Raw genomic sequence first — 18538 nt, forward strand, 5'->3', positions numbered from 1 at the left:
CAAACACACAAACATATATAAATGCACACACAGAGGAAGCCTTAGTACATGATATAAGTCTCAATACAACTATTATATGCTAACCTTTTCCTCTTTTCTCTTTATCATCCATAGGTTTGCATTTCGCTCTGAGCAGTACCTTTGTGATTCATCCCATGATGATTTATTGCTAGACATATAATAGCATTTACTTCCTTTGTTCAACCAACCCTTGGGACAGAAAAGGCATTTAGCACCTAAAAGGGAAGGCAAAAAGTGTGTGTACATTAAACACCACATGATTTTGTAAATAGAACAAAAGTGCTATTTCCAACACTCCCTAGAGGCCAAAAAGCAAATTCTGTAATCTACAAATGCTGCAAATCACACAGCTGATTTACACAATATGCAGCATTTTCTAAACTTAGGTTACAGATTTATGTTTTTGGCCTCTCTAGGGAGCGTGAGACACAATTCTTACCCAGTAATAGGTATTTGATTTCCTTTTAGCTGTGCATGCATTCGTTAACATGTTACACTAATTAGTGATCAATTATTGTATAGACCAATCATTACAGAATCTGACAGGATGCCATAGGTCTCTAATTACATGACACCTGAGAAACATAAAGAGGCAGCTATAACTGTCTGTGTAGCTTAACATCTTCTTCTGTGAAAACATCCTTTATAAGGGAGCAATATGGTAACAACCCTCTTTCCTATACTGTTACATATAAGGAAGAAGCACAAGACAAGGGTAGCATTGTGAAAATGTCAGTAAGGTTTATTTCCACAAGACAGTGACACTTATCTCTACAAAACTAATAGTGAAAATATCTGAGTTAAAACATAAATAAAAACACTTTAGGTTTGCTGATACACACCAGATTAATAATCTGACATTAACTTTAAAAAAAAAAAACTAATGAAAGTGAGCAGCACCTTAAAGGGACACTAAACCCAAATGGTTTTTTTTTCATGATTCAGACAGAGCAGCAATTTTAAGCAACTTTCCAATTTACTCCTATTATCAATTATTCTTCAATCTCTTGCTATCTTTCTTTTAAAAGCAGGAATGTAAAGTTTAGGAGCCGGCCCATTTTTAGTTCAGAACCTGGGTTACGCTTGAATGTCCCTTCCTTGAATGTCGAATGCTTAAGGAGTCCAATTTAATAATAGGACATACAAATTAATAGTGAGAGAAACCTGTGAATTTCAAAATCCACCTCAGTCATAGAGAACCTGTGTCAAAATAGTATTAATCTACATAGAAATAGGAGACAGTGCACTCATCTAAAGTATATATATATATTTATATTTTATATTGTAATAGAAACAAAAGAACATGATAAATAGTATTAGTGTTACAAGAGTTCAACCAAGACTTTTAATTATAAGAAAGCAAAATTCAGTGATTTAGGGAAATTGTTACATAGCATAAATGGGGCAAGCAATTCTTAAAACACAGTAGATGAATGAATAACATGTAAAACTTTGTTAAATAAATATACTGTACATATAAACACATAGCACATGGTTATAAAAGTAAAATAAATAAATTGAAGCCAACATGGCTACATAAAAATGTATTAAGAGAAATTAGGAAAAAGCATAGAGCATTTAAAATATTCAAAGAAAATAGTACAGACTCAACATTCCAAATATATAAGGAACATAACAAAGCATGTAAAAGAAAGAATGAAACATTAATTGCAATGGAGTCAAACCCTAAAAGGTTTTTCAAGTACATAAATGGAAAAAATCTACAAAAAAATATATAGGTGCATTAATATGTGAGAAGGGTAGCATGACTAACAGTGACAGGGAGAAGGCTGAGGTACTAAACCAGTTCTTTTCTTCTGTATACACAAGAGATGAACCAATGGGAGATACTTTGAAACAAACTAGAACATACAAGCCCATCCCATTAACTGGATTATCTATAGAAGAGGATATCATGAAATAACTGAATAATAATAAGGTAAATAAAACCCCACGCCCAGATGGAATAAACCCAAGTGTTTTATGGGAACTTAGAACTGATCTAGCCAAACCTCTACACTTAGTTTTTCAAGACACATTATCCTCAGGCATAGTACCCCAGGACTGGCGTGAAGCTGATGTGGTACAACTTTTTAAAAAGGGAAGCAGGGCTCATACAGAAGCTATAGACCAGTTAGTCTGACATCAATAGTGGGGAAGATACTTGAAGGGATTGTAAGGGATTATATTGATGAGTATATTCATGTAAACAAGATTATGAGTTCAAAATAGCATGTTTTATGTGAAATAGATCATGTAAACTAATTTAATTAGATTCTATGAGGACAAAAGTTAAAATATCAGTGGAGTCTTCCACGGATAATTACTGTTCTTTTTATTATTTCTATTAAGGACTTGAAGCAAGGATTACATAGCAACATCTCTATTTTTGCAAATGACACAAAGATGTGTAAAGTCATTAGGTCAAGGTAAGATGAACTTGCTTTACAAGGGGATCTACAAAAATTAAAGTGTGCAGGTAAATGAAAAAGCAAGCTTCAATTTTGGAAGTAAAAATAAGCAGTCAACCTATTACTTAAATTAGACTAGACTTGGCAAAAACAGCAGAGCAAAGGGATTTGGGGGTACTTGCAGATAACAAGCTAAAGATGGATGCAAAATGCAGGGCAGTGGCTTCTAAGGCTAATACGATACTAGCATGTATTAAAAGAGGCATTTATGCAAGGGAGGAAAGAATAATTCTGTCACTATAAAAATCCCCGGTAAGCCCGCACCATGAGTATGGAGTGCAGTTCTGCTAACCAATCTCAAACAAATACATTGCAGACTGAAAAAGTTCAGAGAAGGTACACAAACCTAATAAGGGAAATGGAAATTTTAAGCTATAAGGGAAGGTTAGCCAAACTGGGTCTGTTTTCTCTAGAATAAAAAGCACCTGAGAGGTGATATGATTACTTTATATAAATATATTCAAGGCCTATATAAAGAGATGGAGGAAGCTCTATGTATTCCAAGAAAATTGCTGTAAGAGCAATTAAATTGTGGAATGTATTACCTAGTAAATGCCAATACCTATTTACCTATTTAAAAAGGGTTTAGATACATTTCTGGTTAGAAACATAATTCAGGGACAGTATTGCTTGTGTTAAATGGGTCACCTCCTTTAATGGGATTAACTTAATCTTCTCTCTCTCTCTCTCTCTCTCTCTCTCTCTCTCTCTCTCACTGATAAGCTACTGGCATATGAAACAGTCAATAACAAATTGATCTATAGCCTAGAGGGTGGACAGGAACAAGCACACTTTTCAGAGGTATTTTACAGCAAAAGCAGGAAACATAAATCATGAATGTATGTTGCAAGGTTGTTAACTAATATCTGCATGACATATAGTGTGGTGTGTTTATTCCTTAAATCTCTAAGCTAATGATGTGTAAAAGAAATTCAGTGAAACTTAGAATCATAAAGCACTTCTTACACACAAACATATATGCACATAAACATACTTACATAAATGTAATTTGTATCCAAAGTACCCCCTTGCACCTCTAGATATAATATATTTTTTGGGTACCTAGAGTTCTCAAATTTTTTGATACTAAGTAGCGTATAGAGCTGGTAAACTAATATTTTTTTTGTATGTATATATATATATATATATATATATATATACACACACATTAAATTGAATTTTCACGAGGGAAATCTAGTTAAATCCTTTATTTTTTATATATATACACATACAGAGAGAAGTGCACTCACAGGAATGAACAATCAGCTCAATACCATTGTTAGCCTGTTCTATGGTTATTTACCACCTGGGTGCATCACTTTTAGCCAAGTAATGCTTTTCACAGAGTAGAACTTTCCTGTAGTATATCAGTTTGATCCCTCCTATTACGGTCAGTCCAGCGCTGAAATACCAGGTAATTCCTCTCTGAACAAGGAACACAGCAACCCCAGATGATCGTTTCGGCCTTTATTGGGCCTCGTCAGTGAGGTGTAGCTATGTTCCTCTAAGCACACTGAGCAAGGAGTCCACATCTGGTTGCCCCTTTTTCCCATAGGGAGACTAAATACATACAGAGAGAAGTTCACTCACTGTGAGTGTGCTTCTCTCTCTGTGTATTTAGTCTCCCTATGGGAAAAAGGGGAAACCAGACGTGGACTCCTTGCTCAGTGTGCTTAGAGGAATATGGCTACACCTCAATGAAGGCAGAATGATCGTCTGGGGTTGCTGTGTTCTTTGATCAGCGAGGAATTGCCTGGTATTTCGGTGCTGTACTGACCGTAATAGGCGGGATCAAATTAATATGCTACAGTAAAGTTCTACTCTGTGAAAAGCATTACTGGGATAAAAGAAGCTGCACCCTGGTGGTAAATCGCCATAGAACAGGCTAACAATGGTATTGAGCCAGTTGTTCTTTCCTGTGAGTGCGCTTCTCTCTCTGTGTATTTAGTCTCCCTATGGAAAAAAGGGGAAACCAGACGTGGACTCCTTGCTCAGTGTGCTTAGATGAATATGGCTACACCTCACTGACGAGGCCCAATGAAGGCTGTAACGATCATCTGGGGTTGCTGTGTTCCTTGTTCAGAGAGGAATTGCCTGCTATTTCGGTGCTGGACTGACCGTAATAGGCGGGATCAGACTGATATGCTACAGGAAAGTTTTACTCTTTGAAAAGCATTACTGGACTAAAAGAAGATGCACCCGGGTGGTAAATCGCCATAGAACAGGCTAACAATAGTATTGAGCCGGTTCTTAGTTTCTATGAGTGTGCTTCTCTCTCTGTGTATTTAGTCTCCCTAAGGGAAAAAGGGTAAACCAGATGTGGACTCCTTGCTCAGTGTGCTTAGAGGAATATGGCTACACCTCACTGATGAGGCCCAATGAAGGCCGATACAATCGTCTGGGGTTGCTGTGTTCCTTGTTCAGAGAGGAATTGCCTGGTATTTCAGTGCTGGACTGACCGTAAAAGGTGGGCTCAGACTGATATACTACAGGAAAGTTCTACTCTGTGAAAAGCATCACTAGGCTAAAAGAAGCTGCACCCGGGTGGTAAATCATCATAGAACAGGCTAACAATGGTATTGAGCCGGTTGTTCGCTCCTGTGAGTGTGCTTCTCTCTCTCTGTGTGTATATATATATATATATATATATATATATATATATATATACATATATATATATATATATATATATATATATATACATACACACACACACACACACATATATATATATATACATATATATATATATATATATATATATATATATATATACAGGGAGTGCAGAATTATTAGGCAAGTTGTATTTTTGAGGATTAATTTTATTATTAAACAACAACCATGTTCTCAATGAACCCAAAAAACTCATTAATATCAAAGCTGAATATTTTTGGAAGTAGTTTTTAGTTTGTTTTTAGTTTTAGCTATTTTAGGGGGATATCTGTGTGTGCAGGTGACTATTACTGTACATAATTATTAGGCAACTTAACAAAAAAGAAATATATACCCATTTCAATTATTTATTTTTACCAGTGAAACCAATATAACATCTCAACATTCACAAATATACATTTCTGACATTCAAAAACAAAACAAAAACAAATCAGTGACCAATATAGCCACCTTTCTTTGCAAGGACATTCAAAAGCCTGCCATCCATGGATTCTGTCAGTGTTTTGATCTGTTCACCATCAACATTGCGTGCAGCAGCAACCACAGCCTCCCAGACACTGTTCAGAGAGGTGTACTGTTTTCCCTCCTTGTAAATCTCACATTTGATGATGGACCACAGGTTCTCAATGGGGTTCAGATCAGGTGAACAAGGAGGCCATGTCATTAGATTTTCTTCTTTTATACCCTTTCTTGCCAGCCACGCTGTGGAGTACTTGGACGCGTGTGATGGAGCATTGTCCTGCATGAAAATCATGTTTTTCTTGAAGGATGCAGACTTCTTCCTGTACCACTGCTTGAAGAAGGTGTCTTCCAGAAACTGGCAGTAGGACTGGGAGTTGAGCTTGACTCCATCCTCAACCCGAAAAGGCCCCACAAGCTCATCTTTGATGATACCAGCCCAAACCAGTACTCCACCTCCACCTTGCTGGCGTCTGAGTCGGACTGGAGCTCTCTGCCCTTTACCAATCCAGCCACGGGCCCATCCATCTGGCCCATCAAGACTCACTCTCATTTCATCAGTCCATAAAAGCTTAGAAAAATCAGTCTTGAGATATTTCTTGGCCCAGTCTTGACGTTTCAGCTTGTGTGTCTTGTTCAGTGGTGGTCGTCTTTCAGCCTTTCTTACCTTGGCCATGTCTCTGAGTATTGCACACCTTGTGCTTTTGGGCACTCCAGTGATGTTGCAGCTCTGAAATATGGCCAAACTGGTGGCAAGTGACATCTTGGCAGCTGCACGCTTGACTTTTCTCAGTTCATGGGCAGTTATTTTGCGCCTTGGTTTTTCCACACGCTTCTTGCGACCCTGTTGACTATTTTGAATGAAACGCTTGATTGTTCGATGATCACGCTTCAGAAGCTTTGCAATTTTAAGAGTGCTGCATCCCTCTGCAAGATATCTCACTATTTTTGACTTTTCTGAGCCTGTCAAGTCCTTCTTTTGACCCATTTTGCCAAAGGAAAGGAAGTTGCCTAATAATTATGCACACCTGATATAGGGTGTTGATGTCATTAGACCACACCCCTTCTCATTACAGAGATGCACATCACCTAATATGCTTAATTGGTAGTAGGCTTTCGAGCCTATACAGCTTGGAGCAAGACAACATGCATAAAGAGGATGATGTGGTTAAAATACTCATTTGCCTAATAATTCTGCACTCCCTGTATATATATATATATATATATATATATATATATATATATATATAAAAGAAAATACACTGCAAAGGCACAAGACCTGGTGGAGATCCGTGGAGTCCCACAGCAAAGAAAGCCAGCACACGAGATTTGGAAAATCACCCTCTTTTATGCCAAAGTAGCATAACGTTTCAGCTCCCACTGGAACCTTGGTCACATGCAGCAATTCACAAAGGAAAATCAGGCATAGAAAAACACTCACAAACAATCCCTTAAATACCCCCACCCACCAATCAGATTCACATACAAAAACCGCCAAGCACATAAGCATTTAACACAGCTGTATGCCATAAAATTCAGCATGGACCGCAAGTGTGTATGCTTAACCATGGAGACCCAATCAAGACCAACAGCTTGAGGCAACATGTAGCAATTACGCATGCGTGCGCGATGACATCATCGCGCCTACACAGGTTGTCCCGGTAACCATAAACAACGGCTACGATCAACGGAGATACACTGCAACTGAAAAATGTCAAGCAGTATACAGTAACAACTACGTTTGTAAAAGACAATCTTGCGCACTTTATGCATAACTTGCTAGATATAATATACATTGTGTTTAGAGTCAATAGGCTAATTAACAAACCCATATGATGTGAGTGGTGAACTCTCAAAAGCGCAACACATATACAAGTTGCACAAAAGATACAATGTTATGAATCTGAGTACCAAGTGAAAATGAATATCTATACATTAAAAACACAAGTAGTTATAATTGGCAGGTTACTTTGACACACAAAAGCAAACACATATTGCTTAAAGGGCCACATCAGGCACATTATACGATCCAACAGGATCAGAAAAAAATGTGTAATACTCTGTCAGTGTCAAAAGGAACCAGCCAAACCAACTAGGCTGTATAAAAAATTTTGCAACGTGCATCAAGGACATGGTAGAAATTGATAACAAGATGAAAGGAAACCCACAGTCATTTATAGAAGCAGCTATAATCAATAGATATATTCAAGCCTTTTGGTGTTATAGTATCAAGACGGTAGATCCAGCGAGATTCCATTTTCAACAGAGCCTTGGCTCGGTCACCCCCACGTCTAGACTTTGGTACGTGGTAAATTAGGATTGTCCTCAGAGAGGAAATGGGATGCCCAGCCTGTCCAAAGTGGCGTGCCACCAGCTGATCTGAGGTTCCCTTATCCAAAGCCAATTGAATGGCTGTCTTGTGGTTGGCTAACCTCTCTCTGAAAGAAGTAATGGTTTTACCCACATAGTATAGCGAATAGGGGCAAATGATCACGTAAATCACATGGTCTGAAGTGCACATTAGCCGATGTCGTATGTTGAAGGTCTTATTCATGTGCGGGTGGTGGAACCTATTGCCCACGATCATACCATTGCATGTGATGCAATTGCCACATTTATAGCACCCCTTCTTCCCAGGGGGTAACCAAGTGTGGTTTTGGTAGCTTGCAATGGGATCTGTGTTCACCAGAAGATCTCGCAGGTTCTGTGCCCTCTTGTAAACCAATCTTGGAGTTGGTGACTCACCGAACGGTAATATAGTATCTGTTGAAACAATCGGCCAGTGCTGTTTAATCACTTCTTGTACTTTACGTGATGCAGGTGTATATGTAGTAATAAAATTCATGTGTGCACTGAGTGGTTACAACAGTTGGTGAGTGCTGATCTTTTTCTCTACTATTATATATATATAGGTGAAAAGATTGGTATTAAGGCACACTGTTTATACAAACGTATACAGATATGTGTCAAAATTTATGACAGAGGATATATAGTGTTTGGTTGATAACACTTCTACCATATGGAAGATAACACTTCTACCATATCGAGGAGATACAGAAGCGATAGCCTGGATTGCTGTGCGATATCTATTCCTTAAAGGGATGCATCTACTTACCTCATAGGATTGAGGTCATTTGTAGTAAGTAGGCACTCATCACCATCTTTTGTATTGTATAAGAATAAGACCGCAATTAATGTTACAAATGATTCTTACATGCCCAAATGATACCTCATACTAGATTGAGGGTAACAAATGTGAGCATTTTATACTGAGCTAATAGTATAAGCTTTTAAACTTACATACAGTGTTGCACTACTGGTCTGTATTTGTATTCCTTTTTTATATGTCCATGGCACATCGTGCTGTTGAGAGGAAGGTATAAAACAGATCTGCAAAGGAAGATAATACTTCCACCATATCGAGGAGACATAGAAGCAATATCCTGGACTGCCGGGGGACGCCTATTCCTTAAAGGGACGCATCTACTTACCTCATATGATTGAGGTAACCTGTAGTAAGTAGGCATTCATCTCCATTTTTTGGATTGCTTAAGAATAAGACCGCACATCAAGCAAATTGGGGACTGATTTGTTTTCATTTCTATTCTATGTTATATGGATATATTACTTTTAATACTGACTTATTCATTATAATCACCTTTTTGCAACAAAGGGGGAATTATATTATTCTGAGACTCTATTTCTGACATCTGAAAAAACAAATACGTTTTTATATATACGTACCAATTCCTTGATTTAGGTAACGAATATATTTTTTCTGATTTGGTTCACATCACTTTGAACAGTGTTAGACAGTATAATGCTTTATGTGGATTTAGCCGTTTTTGGAATTTATTTCAACTAATAGTTTGGTCATTTTACACTTGATATCATTATATTAATAGGTGTCAACCAAACACTATATATCCTCTGTCATACATTTTGACACATATCTGTATACGTTTGTATAAACAGTGCGCCTTAATACCAATCTTTTCACCTATTTCCATAACAAGCTAGAAATAAGACGGTGCTAGGTGGGGACCTATCATTTGTCATTATTTCAGGTATTAGGCAGCCAGTTTATTCTCTAATAATTGGAGCTGTGGTCTGAGGGTGGTACACTTAGCACTGATCACAACTGTTCTCTTTTAAACCTATTATATATATATACAGGTATACCCCGCTCATACAGCGGATTAGGGACCGGAGCCCCGCTGTAAAATGAAAACCGCCTTAAGTGAAACAAGGCAGTTTTAGCTTTCTTTTCACTTGCCAGTGTGTTTAAAAACTTGAAAACATGTTTGAACTAACATATATTAGGGGTGCAGTAGTGCTACATTTAGTTTAACACTATTACAGAACAGTATTCTATTAGTATTCAATAAATACTATACATGTAAAATAGTGACAATTACTGTAGTAAAATTTGCCAGAAGTCTTCATCCAGATGGTATCTTCTATCTTCATCATTCCGACGCGGAGCGGCTCCATCTTCAAGACATCCGGCGCGGAGCATCCTCTTCAAACGGAAGGATGAAGATATAAGATGCCGTCTAGATGAAGACTTCTGCCCGTCTGGAGGACCACTTCTGCCCATCTGGAGGACCACTTCTGCCGGCTTCCTTGAGGACATCTTGCCGCTTGGATGAAGACTTCTCCCGGTAAGTGAATCTTCGGGGGTTAGTGTTAGGATTTTGTTAAGGGTGTATTGGGTGGGTTTATTTTTTAGGTTAGGGCTTTGGGCCTGCAATAGAGCTAAATGCCCTTTTCAGGGCAATGGGGAGCTTAGATCTTTTTAGTTAGGCTTTTATTTGGGGGTTGGTTGTGTGAGTGGTGGGTTTTACTGTTGGGGGAGTTGTTTGTATTTCTTTGGGGCAATGCCCCGCAAAAAACCCTTTTAAGGGCTAGTGATAGTTTATTTTAGGCTAGGGTTTTTTTTTATTTTGGGGGGCTTTTTTATTTTGATAGGGCTATTAGATTAGGTGTAATTAGTTTAAAGATCTTGTAATTTGTTTTTTATTTTCTGTAATTTAGTGGGGGGGTTTTGTGATTTAGCTAATTTAATTTATTTAATTGTATTTAATGTAGGTAATTTATTTAATTGTAGTGTAGTGTTAGGTGTTATTGTAACATAGGTTAGGTTTTATTTTACAGGTCAATTTGTATTTATTTTAGCTAGGTAGTTATTAAATAGTTAATAACTATTTAGTAACTATTCTACCTAGTTAAAATAAATACAAACTTGCCTGTAAAATAAAAATAAACCCTAAACTGCATACAATGTAACTATTAGTTATATTGTAGCAAGTTTAGGGTTTATTTTATAGGTAAGTATTTAGATTTAAATAGGAATAATTTAGTTAATGATAGGAAATTTATTTAGATTTATTTAAATTATATTTAAGTTAGGGGTGTTAGGGTTATACTTAAGTTTAAAGGGTTAATACATTTAGAATAGTGGCAGCGACGTTGGGGATGGCAGATTAGGGGTTAATAAATATAATGTAGGTTGCGGTGATGTCCGGAGCGGCAGATTAGGGGTTAATAATATTTAACTAGTGTTTGTGAGGCGGAAGTGCAGCGGTTTAGGGGTTAATATGTTTATTCTAGTGGCGGCGATGTCCGTACCAGCAGATTAGAGGTTAAACATTTTTATTATAGTGTTTGCGATGTGGGAGGGCCTCAGTTTAGGGGTTAATAGGTAGTTTATGGGTGTTATTGTACTTTTTAGCACTTTAGTTATGAGTTTTATGCTACGGCGTTGTACCATAAAACTCATTACTACTGACTTTAGAATGCATTAGGAATCTTGGAGGTAGAGGGTGTACCGCTCACTTTTTGGCCTCCCAGGACAGACTTGTAATACCAGCGCTATGGAAGTCCCATAGAAAAAAAGGGTTTCCGAAGTTTACGTAAGTCGGTTTGCAGTAAGGCCAAAAAAGTGTGCAGGGCCCCTAAACCTGCAATACTCGTAATAACAACGGTAGTGAAAAAGCAGCGTTAGGACCTGTTAACGCTGCTTTTTCATCTTACCGCAAAACTCGTAATCTAGCTGTAAGTTTTGTAGCTCGCACCATAGAAGTCTATTAGGGGAGGGATTTTTGACCTCCAGATGTTAGTGCACACAAAACTATTACTTGAGTGCTAGCATTTTACTTTCCACTGTGATATGGAAGTAAAATCTGAGCCAGTGGTGGTTCTATGGGGGTAATATGGGGTAATAAAAGCCTGTGTATCTCCCCGGTTTAGCTTTGAAGCACAATACTTGCCCTACCAAGTGTCTCTATATTATGGCCCCTACTTATCAAGCTGTCAACTTACCTGCATTCGCCACACCAATACGCTCGCCTAAGATCGCCTAACATCGCTGTCGCGGACCTGAATACGTTCTCCAAAATTACAAAAAAAACTGTCAAAAAGCTGCGCACCAAGTACGGGGTGATGAGCAGCGGACTGTTGTTAACTAACAGTCATCGATCTCGCTGCTCTTCAGCTTTTTCACAGCTTTATTGATACCCTGTCACTAAGCACCCACACTATACTATACTGTTTTACCCGCTATATTGCCGCTCCCGGACCCCGCCGCACCTAAATAAAGTTATTAACCCCCAAACCGCCGCTCCCGGAGCACACTGCAACTCTAATAAATGTATTAACCCCTATACCGCTGCTCTCGGAGCCCACCGCCACTTACATTATACATATTAACCCCTAATCTGCCACCCCCTATACCGCCGCCACCTACATAAAAATATTAACCCCTATCCTGCCGCTCCCGGACCCCGCCCCAAATAAATAAAGTGTTTAACCCCTAAACCGCCGCTCCCAGAGCCCACCGCAATGCTAATAAATGTATTAACCCCTAAACCACCTCTCACGGACCCCGCCGCCACCTACATTATATTTATTAACCACTAATCTGCGCCCCCTACACCGCTGCCACTATAGTAAATGTATTAACCCCTATATCAAAGTCTAACCCTAACCCTAACACACCCTAACTTAAACACCAATTCTTAAAAATACAGCGCTTACTTTAACCTATATGTTTTAATGTACTTCAGTGTAACCTAAATTTTCTAAATACTTGAGTGACTTTATTTATAAAAGCTTATAAATTGTATATACTAACCACTGATTAAAATTTACAACTGTCTGAAATGAGAATGTCACACCGATTAATACTTTGTTTCTAGTCTTGAATAATGTACATACTAAATGTTACAAGGTATGACAATACCGAATACTTGTACCTTTATGCCTCCCGGAGTATGGTAAAATGTTTTCTTGGAATTCTTTTGATTCTTTCTTAATCTCGGTATCCTCCGTTGTGTTTTGAGCGTGGCGCTGCTGCACAATTCACTGACCACGAAGGAGTGTGTCAGACTACGGGATCACTATAGAGACAAAAAGAACAACGAGCGCAGCCACGACTCAAGGTAAAAGTTTTAATGCTTCCAAATTGCGCATACACACATATTGCACTTACAAAAGTTTAGATAAAAACAGGCGCTTCAAAGTGGTAGATCATTTAGGATTATACTGTCCCGGTTCAGCTGTAGCTTTTACACCTTCCTTGTGATCGAGCTTGCTCCGGTGTACACAGTCCGTTATTGATTGACCCACAGACAAGCTTTTTATTCCCTTAATTCTTTGGTGACTGTTGCCTTGTGCCTTTCTACGCGTTTCGTCCGTCCTATGCGAACTTTCTCAAGACTTGCAGACAAGGTATGAAGTTTTTTTGCGGGGGTCCGTAGTTTAAATGCTAGTAACTCCTCCCTATTCCTATCTTGTAGGCCAATCATATGTCCAATTTTGTCACACCCACCTTTGACTGAATACAGGTTAGTGTGCCGTAAGGGAGATACAAAATTGCAAGGTTAAAACGGCTTGGTATATTCAGTATACATTTCATTAACTAACACCTATTTATTCAATCAATTTAAATATACATTATAAAAAACAAAAATTCATCACGTAACCAAAACCGCTTCCTAAATACGTTGTAACTAAAATACTTAAAATACTTAAAAAACTATATACTCCTAAATACATTCATATATATATATATGTCATGCATTAAAAACTTTGTGCATTCATAAATTTATTCATTAGTGTACATAGGTTTTTTTTTAAAAATATACATGTTTCATGTTAAAGGATGCTGCCCTTTTAAATGGCTTGTTTTTAGACTGGCTGCCCTTCATATTACTTACTCCTGCTGACATTCTAACTACAGATGTCTATCCTTACTCTATCTGTGATTGTGAGACCATTCCCAATATCTAGTTTGAGACTACACATCAGAGCATGAAAGCCTGGAGATCGAGGTCAATGTTCAACCCTTTGGGGACCAGACTTTCTAATTGTTGTATCCATTTTGTCTCCTTCTTTCTCAAAGTTATCAGTCTCTGATGTGGATTTGACCCTGATGGCACTACTTCTAGAATGCTAATTTGTAGGCTAGATGGATCTTGCTTATGGTGATATTTAAAGTGTTCTGACACACTGTGTGTTTTCAACCCTATCTCAATGTTGTGAATGTGTTCGTAGCATCTTCTCTTGATTTTGCGTTTGGTCCTTCCCACATAGATCCTCCCACATTTACAAGTAAGCCCATAAATTACAAATGTGGATTGACAGGTACCTCTTGAGTTTATTGGTATTGACTTAGTGTGATTCCAATTGTCCATAGAATCCCTACTACAGATAATGGGGCACATGCAGCAGTTCTTTCTGCCACATCTATATGTCCCTGGTTTTTCAGACACCCAATGTTGCAAGGTTCCTGACCTGATATTTATCCCCATTTCTGGGCCTCTTAATTTAGATGGGGCTAGGATATTCTTCAAGTTCTTATTTTTCTTGAAAACTATATTTGGGTTGTCTTCTATTACCCCTTTTAGGACTGGGTCCGCTTTTAATATCCCCCAATGTTTATGTAATGCTTTTTGGAGAAACCCCGCCCCCCTCATTGTATGTCGTAATAAACCTAACCTTTTTATCTGATGTATTTTGCTCTTGTGATTAATTAGGTTTAGGCCGTAATAATTCCTCCATTGTGCATGTCGCGTTCTTATCTCTGGCTGCCTTAATGATCTCTCTATCATAATCCTTCTCAATTAATTTATTTTCTAACACCTCAGCTTCAAGATTATAATCTTCCAAATCTGTACAATTCCTGCGAATTCTGCGGAATTGGCCATGTGGTATATTTCTTTTCCACATATTCATGTGGCCACTTTTTGCGTTTAGGAATCCATTACTGTCCATGGGTTTCCTATAATTTCTCACCTTCACTAATTTAGACACATGGTCAACAAAAAATTCTATGTCCAGGAATTCGATCTTTTCTTGGGACATTTTGCTTGTAAATTTCAAATTATATTGATTATTGTTCATGTGTCTAATAAACTCCTGTGCTGTTAAATCGTCCCCTTGCCAGATGATTATTATATCGTCAATATACCTTAAATATTTAATTATCCTTCCTAGGAAGGGGTTATTTTCCCAAATCATAAGGTCTTCAAACTGGGACATGTAAATATTTGCATATGACGGTGCCATTGGGGTACCCATGGCTGTCCCCTGGATTTGTTTGTAAAATTTACCATTGAAGCTAAAATAGTTGTTACACAATATATACTTTGCACTGTCTTTTAGGAATTCTAAATGTTTTTCCGACATTCCGCTCTTAGCCCCTATATTTTTAAAAGCCTCAAGTCCCTTCTCATGCGGTATATTGGTGTACAATGTTGTTACATCGCACGTAATCCACCTATAATCCTCCTCCCATTTTGACCCTTCTAGTGTTATTATTACATCTGGTGTATCTTTAATATATGATTTGATATTTTTAACCATTGGTTGCATGTAATAATCTATATAAGTAGATAGATTACTAGAGATTGATTCCATGCCGGAAACTATAGGCCGGCCAGGGGGGTTAACTGGGTCCTTGTGGATCTTAGGGATATGATAGAAAATGGGTATTTTAGGGTGCGGGTTATAGATGTAACTGAACTCGTCATTGTTTAATATCCCCTCTTTCTTGGCCTCAACCAACATATTAAATAAGTTTTTGTTATATTCTATGGTTGGATCCTTTTTTAATTCAATGTATGTACTCTTATCTTGCAGGAGTCGATTAGCTTCACTCAAGTAATCCTCTCTCTTTTGGACTATAATCCCTCCACCTTTATCCGCCTGCTTTATGACCACTTGATGATTATTTTTCAGTTTATTAAGGGATTCTCTTTCTTCTTTCCGTAAATTATCTTTAAATTTAAATGTTTTCTTATGATTTCCTGAATCAAAGTATCTATTTATCTCTTCTGTTAATAGAGTATTAAAGACTGGAATATGTTCCCCTTGGGCATGGGTGGGGTTAAAGGACGAGGGGCGTTTAAATTTACTGTGTATAATTTCCACCTCATCTTCATGCAAACTGAGATCCATAAGATCTTCCATTCTCGCATTTTGATTAATTAATTCTATTTTTTCCGTATCCAGCTGTTTTAGCGTTTTCAGGGCATCTACATCTTCTTTACTCCATTTGTTAGACTCTACATCTTTCATTTCTACTACTTTATAGTGATTTACATTTTTCGCATAGTATCTCTTTAAATTAAGTTTCCGTACGAACTTTTGTAAATCAATGTATATCTCAAATTTATTAGGTAACTTTTTGGGGGCAAACTTTAATCCCTTATTAAGTAATAGAATATCCGAATCTGTCAATTTAACGTCCGAGAGATTGATTATATTTCCCTTGGCCTTCTCTACCAATTGCTTTTTTCTCTCTGTTTCTTTGGCTCGTTGGCCACCTCTCTTTCCTCGTTTTGTTCCCAATCTTTTCCTTCCCTCTGTCTCTTCCTGTTCTCCCTGTTCATTAATGCTGGTTCCTCCCATCCCCCTATCGATTTCCATGGGGCCCGTGATCCTGTCCCTTGATCTAAAAAATGACTCTCATTTCTTTCATTGGGTCTGGGCTCATAATGTATTCTGGGACTATTGTTTGTCCTAGTAGTATTCTGCTGATTATGGTGTATGTACCTATTTTGTTGCCCATGAGGTTCTCCTTGCCTTTCTTCCTGGTAATGCTGTCTGACTTTGTCTATTTTTTGTGGAGGATAAGAATTTTTTAACTTATAGTTATTGTGTTGTGAGATATTATTATACCCATATTGCTGCTCTTTGGGTCTTGCTCCTTTGTTGTCTCTATTATAATTTTGATTAGAGGGTATCATTTGATTGGTGCCTATACTTCCATGTTTATTAAGTTCCCCTTCATATCTATTCTCACAATGTTCATGTGTGTTTTCCCTAATGTTAACATTAACATTGTCCTGCATCCTACTTTCATTCTTTTGTTGGGAATGGTTCACATTAACATAACTGCCTAATTTATTATGATTTTTATTAAATCTAGGTTTACTGTAATTGTACACTCTATCATTCTTATAGTCTTCCAAATCTCGTTTGAGTTTGGAAGTTTTGGATACAATTAACTCCTGTTCCGTTCTACTGATTCTTTGATTAATGTCATTTCTAATTTTAGCCCATTTCTCTATGGTATCATATGTTGTTAATCTTTTATTCACTTCACTTATTTCTTTCTCTAATTTGGTTAGTTTACTCTCTCTGTATTTAATCAATATCTTGATTAATGTGATTGAACAATTATGTAACGCTGTCTCCCACTCTGAAGCAAACTCTACTTCATCTAATTGAAATGCGGGAAATTTCTTTATTCGCAGTCCTCTTGGGATCACATTGTGCATTACATAATTGTCGAGTAATATGAGGTCATGCCAGTCATTTGCATCCGTGTTCAATAATTTTTCCAATAATTTGAACAACTCGTGTGGATCCCCCTCCCCTTCATTAACAGTCACAGATTCTAATAAATTAATTGCTCTGTTGTGTCTAGGGCCCATGGTTGTAGTAGGCATCTCAGGTACATCAGTATGTATCTCATCAGGGTCTCCGGTCATGCTGCTGTTTTACACCTTAAATTAAAATCCAAACACCAATTCTTAAAAATACAGCGCTTACTTTAACCTTTATGTTTTAATGTACTTCAGTGTAACCTAAATTTTCTAAATACTTGAGTGACTTTATTTATAAAAGCTTATAAATTGTATATACTAACCACTGATTAAAATTTACAACTGTCTGAAATGAGAATGTCACACCGATTAATACTTTGTTTCTAGTCTTGAATAATGTACATACTAAATGTTACAAGGTATGACAATACCGATTACTTGTACCTTTATGCCTCCCGGAGTATGGTAAAATGTTTTCTTGGAATTCTTTTGATTCAGCTGTAGCTTTTACACCTTCCTTGTGATCGAGCTTGCTCCGGTGTACACAGTCCGTTATTGATCGACCCACAGACAAGCTTTTTATTCCCTTAATTCTTTGGTGACTGTTGCCTTGTGCCTTTCTACGCGTTTCGTCCGTCCTATGCGAACTTTCTCAAGACTTGCAGACAAGGTATGAAGTTTTTTTGCGGGGGTCCGTAGTTTAAATGCTAGTAACTCCTCCCTATTCCTATCTTGTAGGCCAATCATATGTCCAATTTTGTCATACCCACCTTTGACTGAATACAGGTTAGTGTGCCGTAAGGGAGATACAAAATTGCAAGGTTAAAACGGCTTGGTATATTCAGTATAAATTTCATTAACTAACACCTATTTATTCAATCAATTTAAATATACATTATAAAAAACAAAAATTCATCACGTAACCAAAACCGCTTCCTAAATACATTGTAACTAAAATACTTAAAATACTTAAAAAACTATATACTCCTAAATACATTCATATATATATATATAAATATATATATATATATATATATATATATATATATATATATATATATATGTCATGCATTAAAAACT

The 18538-nt window shown here is 37.3% G+C and overlaps 1 protein-coding gene across 1 annotated transcript in view; it reads right to left on the reverse strand.

The window, feature by feature from the left end:
* The window catches only part of LOC128640304 (snaclec mamushigin subunit alpha), a 136342-nt gene that overhangs the window by 68455 nt on the left and 49349 nt on the right, over positions 1 to 18538 (reverse strand). Inside the window, exon 4 of the mRNA XM_053692796.1 lies at positions 85 to 236. Coding sequence (XP_053548771.1) covers positions 85 to 236 — 152 coding nt within the window. The remainder of the gene's footprint in view (positions 1 to 84; positions 237 to 18538) is intronic.

This window comes from Bombina bombina, chromosome 9, assembly GCF_027579735.1.
Source record: "Bombina bombina isolate aBomBom1 chromosome 9, aBomBom1.pri, whole genome shotgun sequence".
In the NCBI taxonomy this organism is placed as follows: Eukaryota; Metazoa; Chordata; class Amphibia; order Anura; family Bombinatoridae; genus Bombina; species Bombina bombina.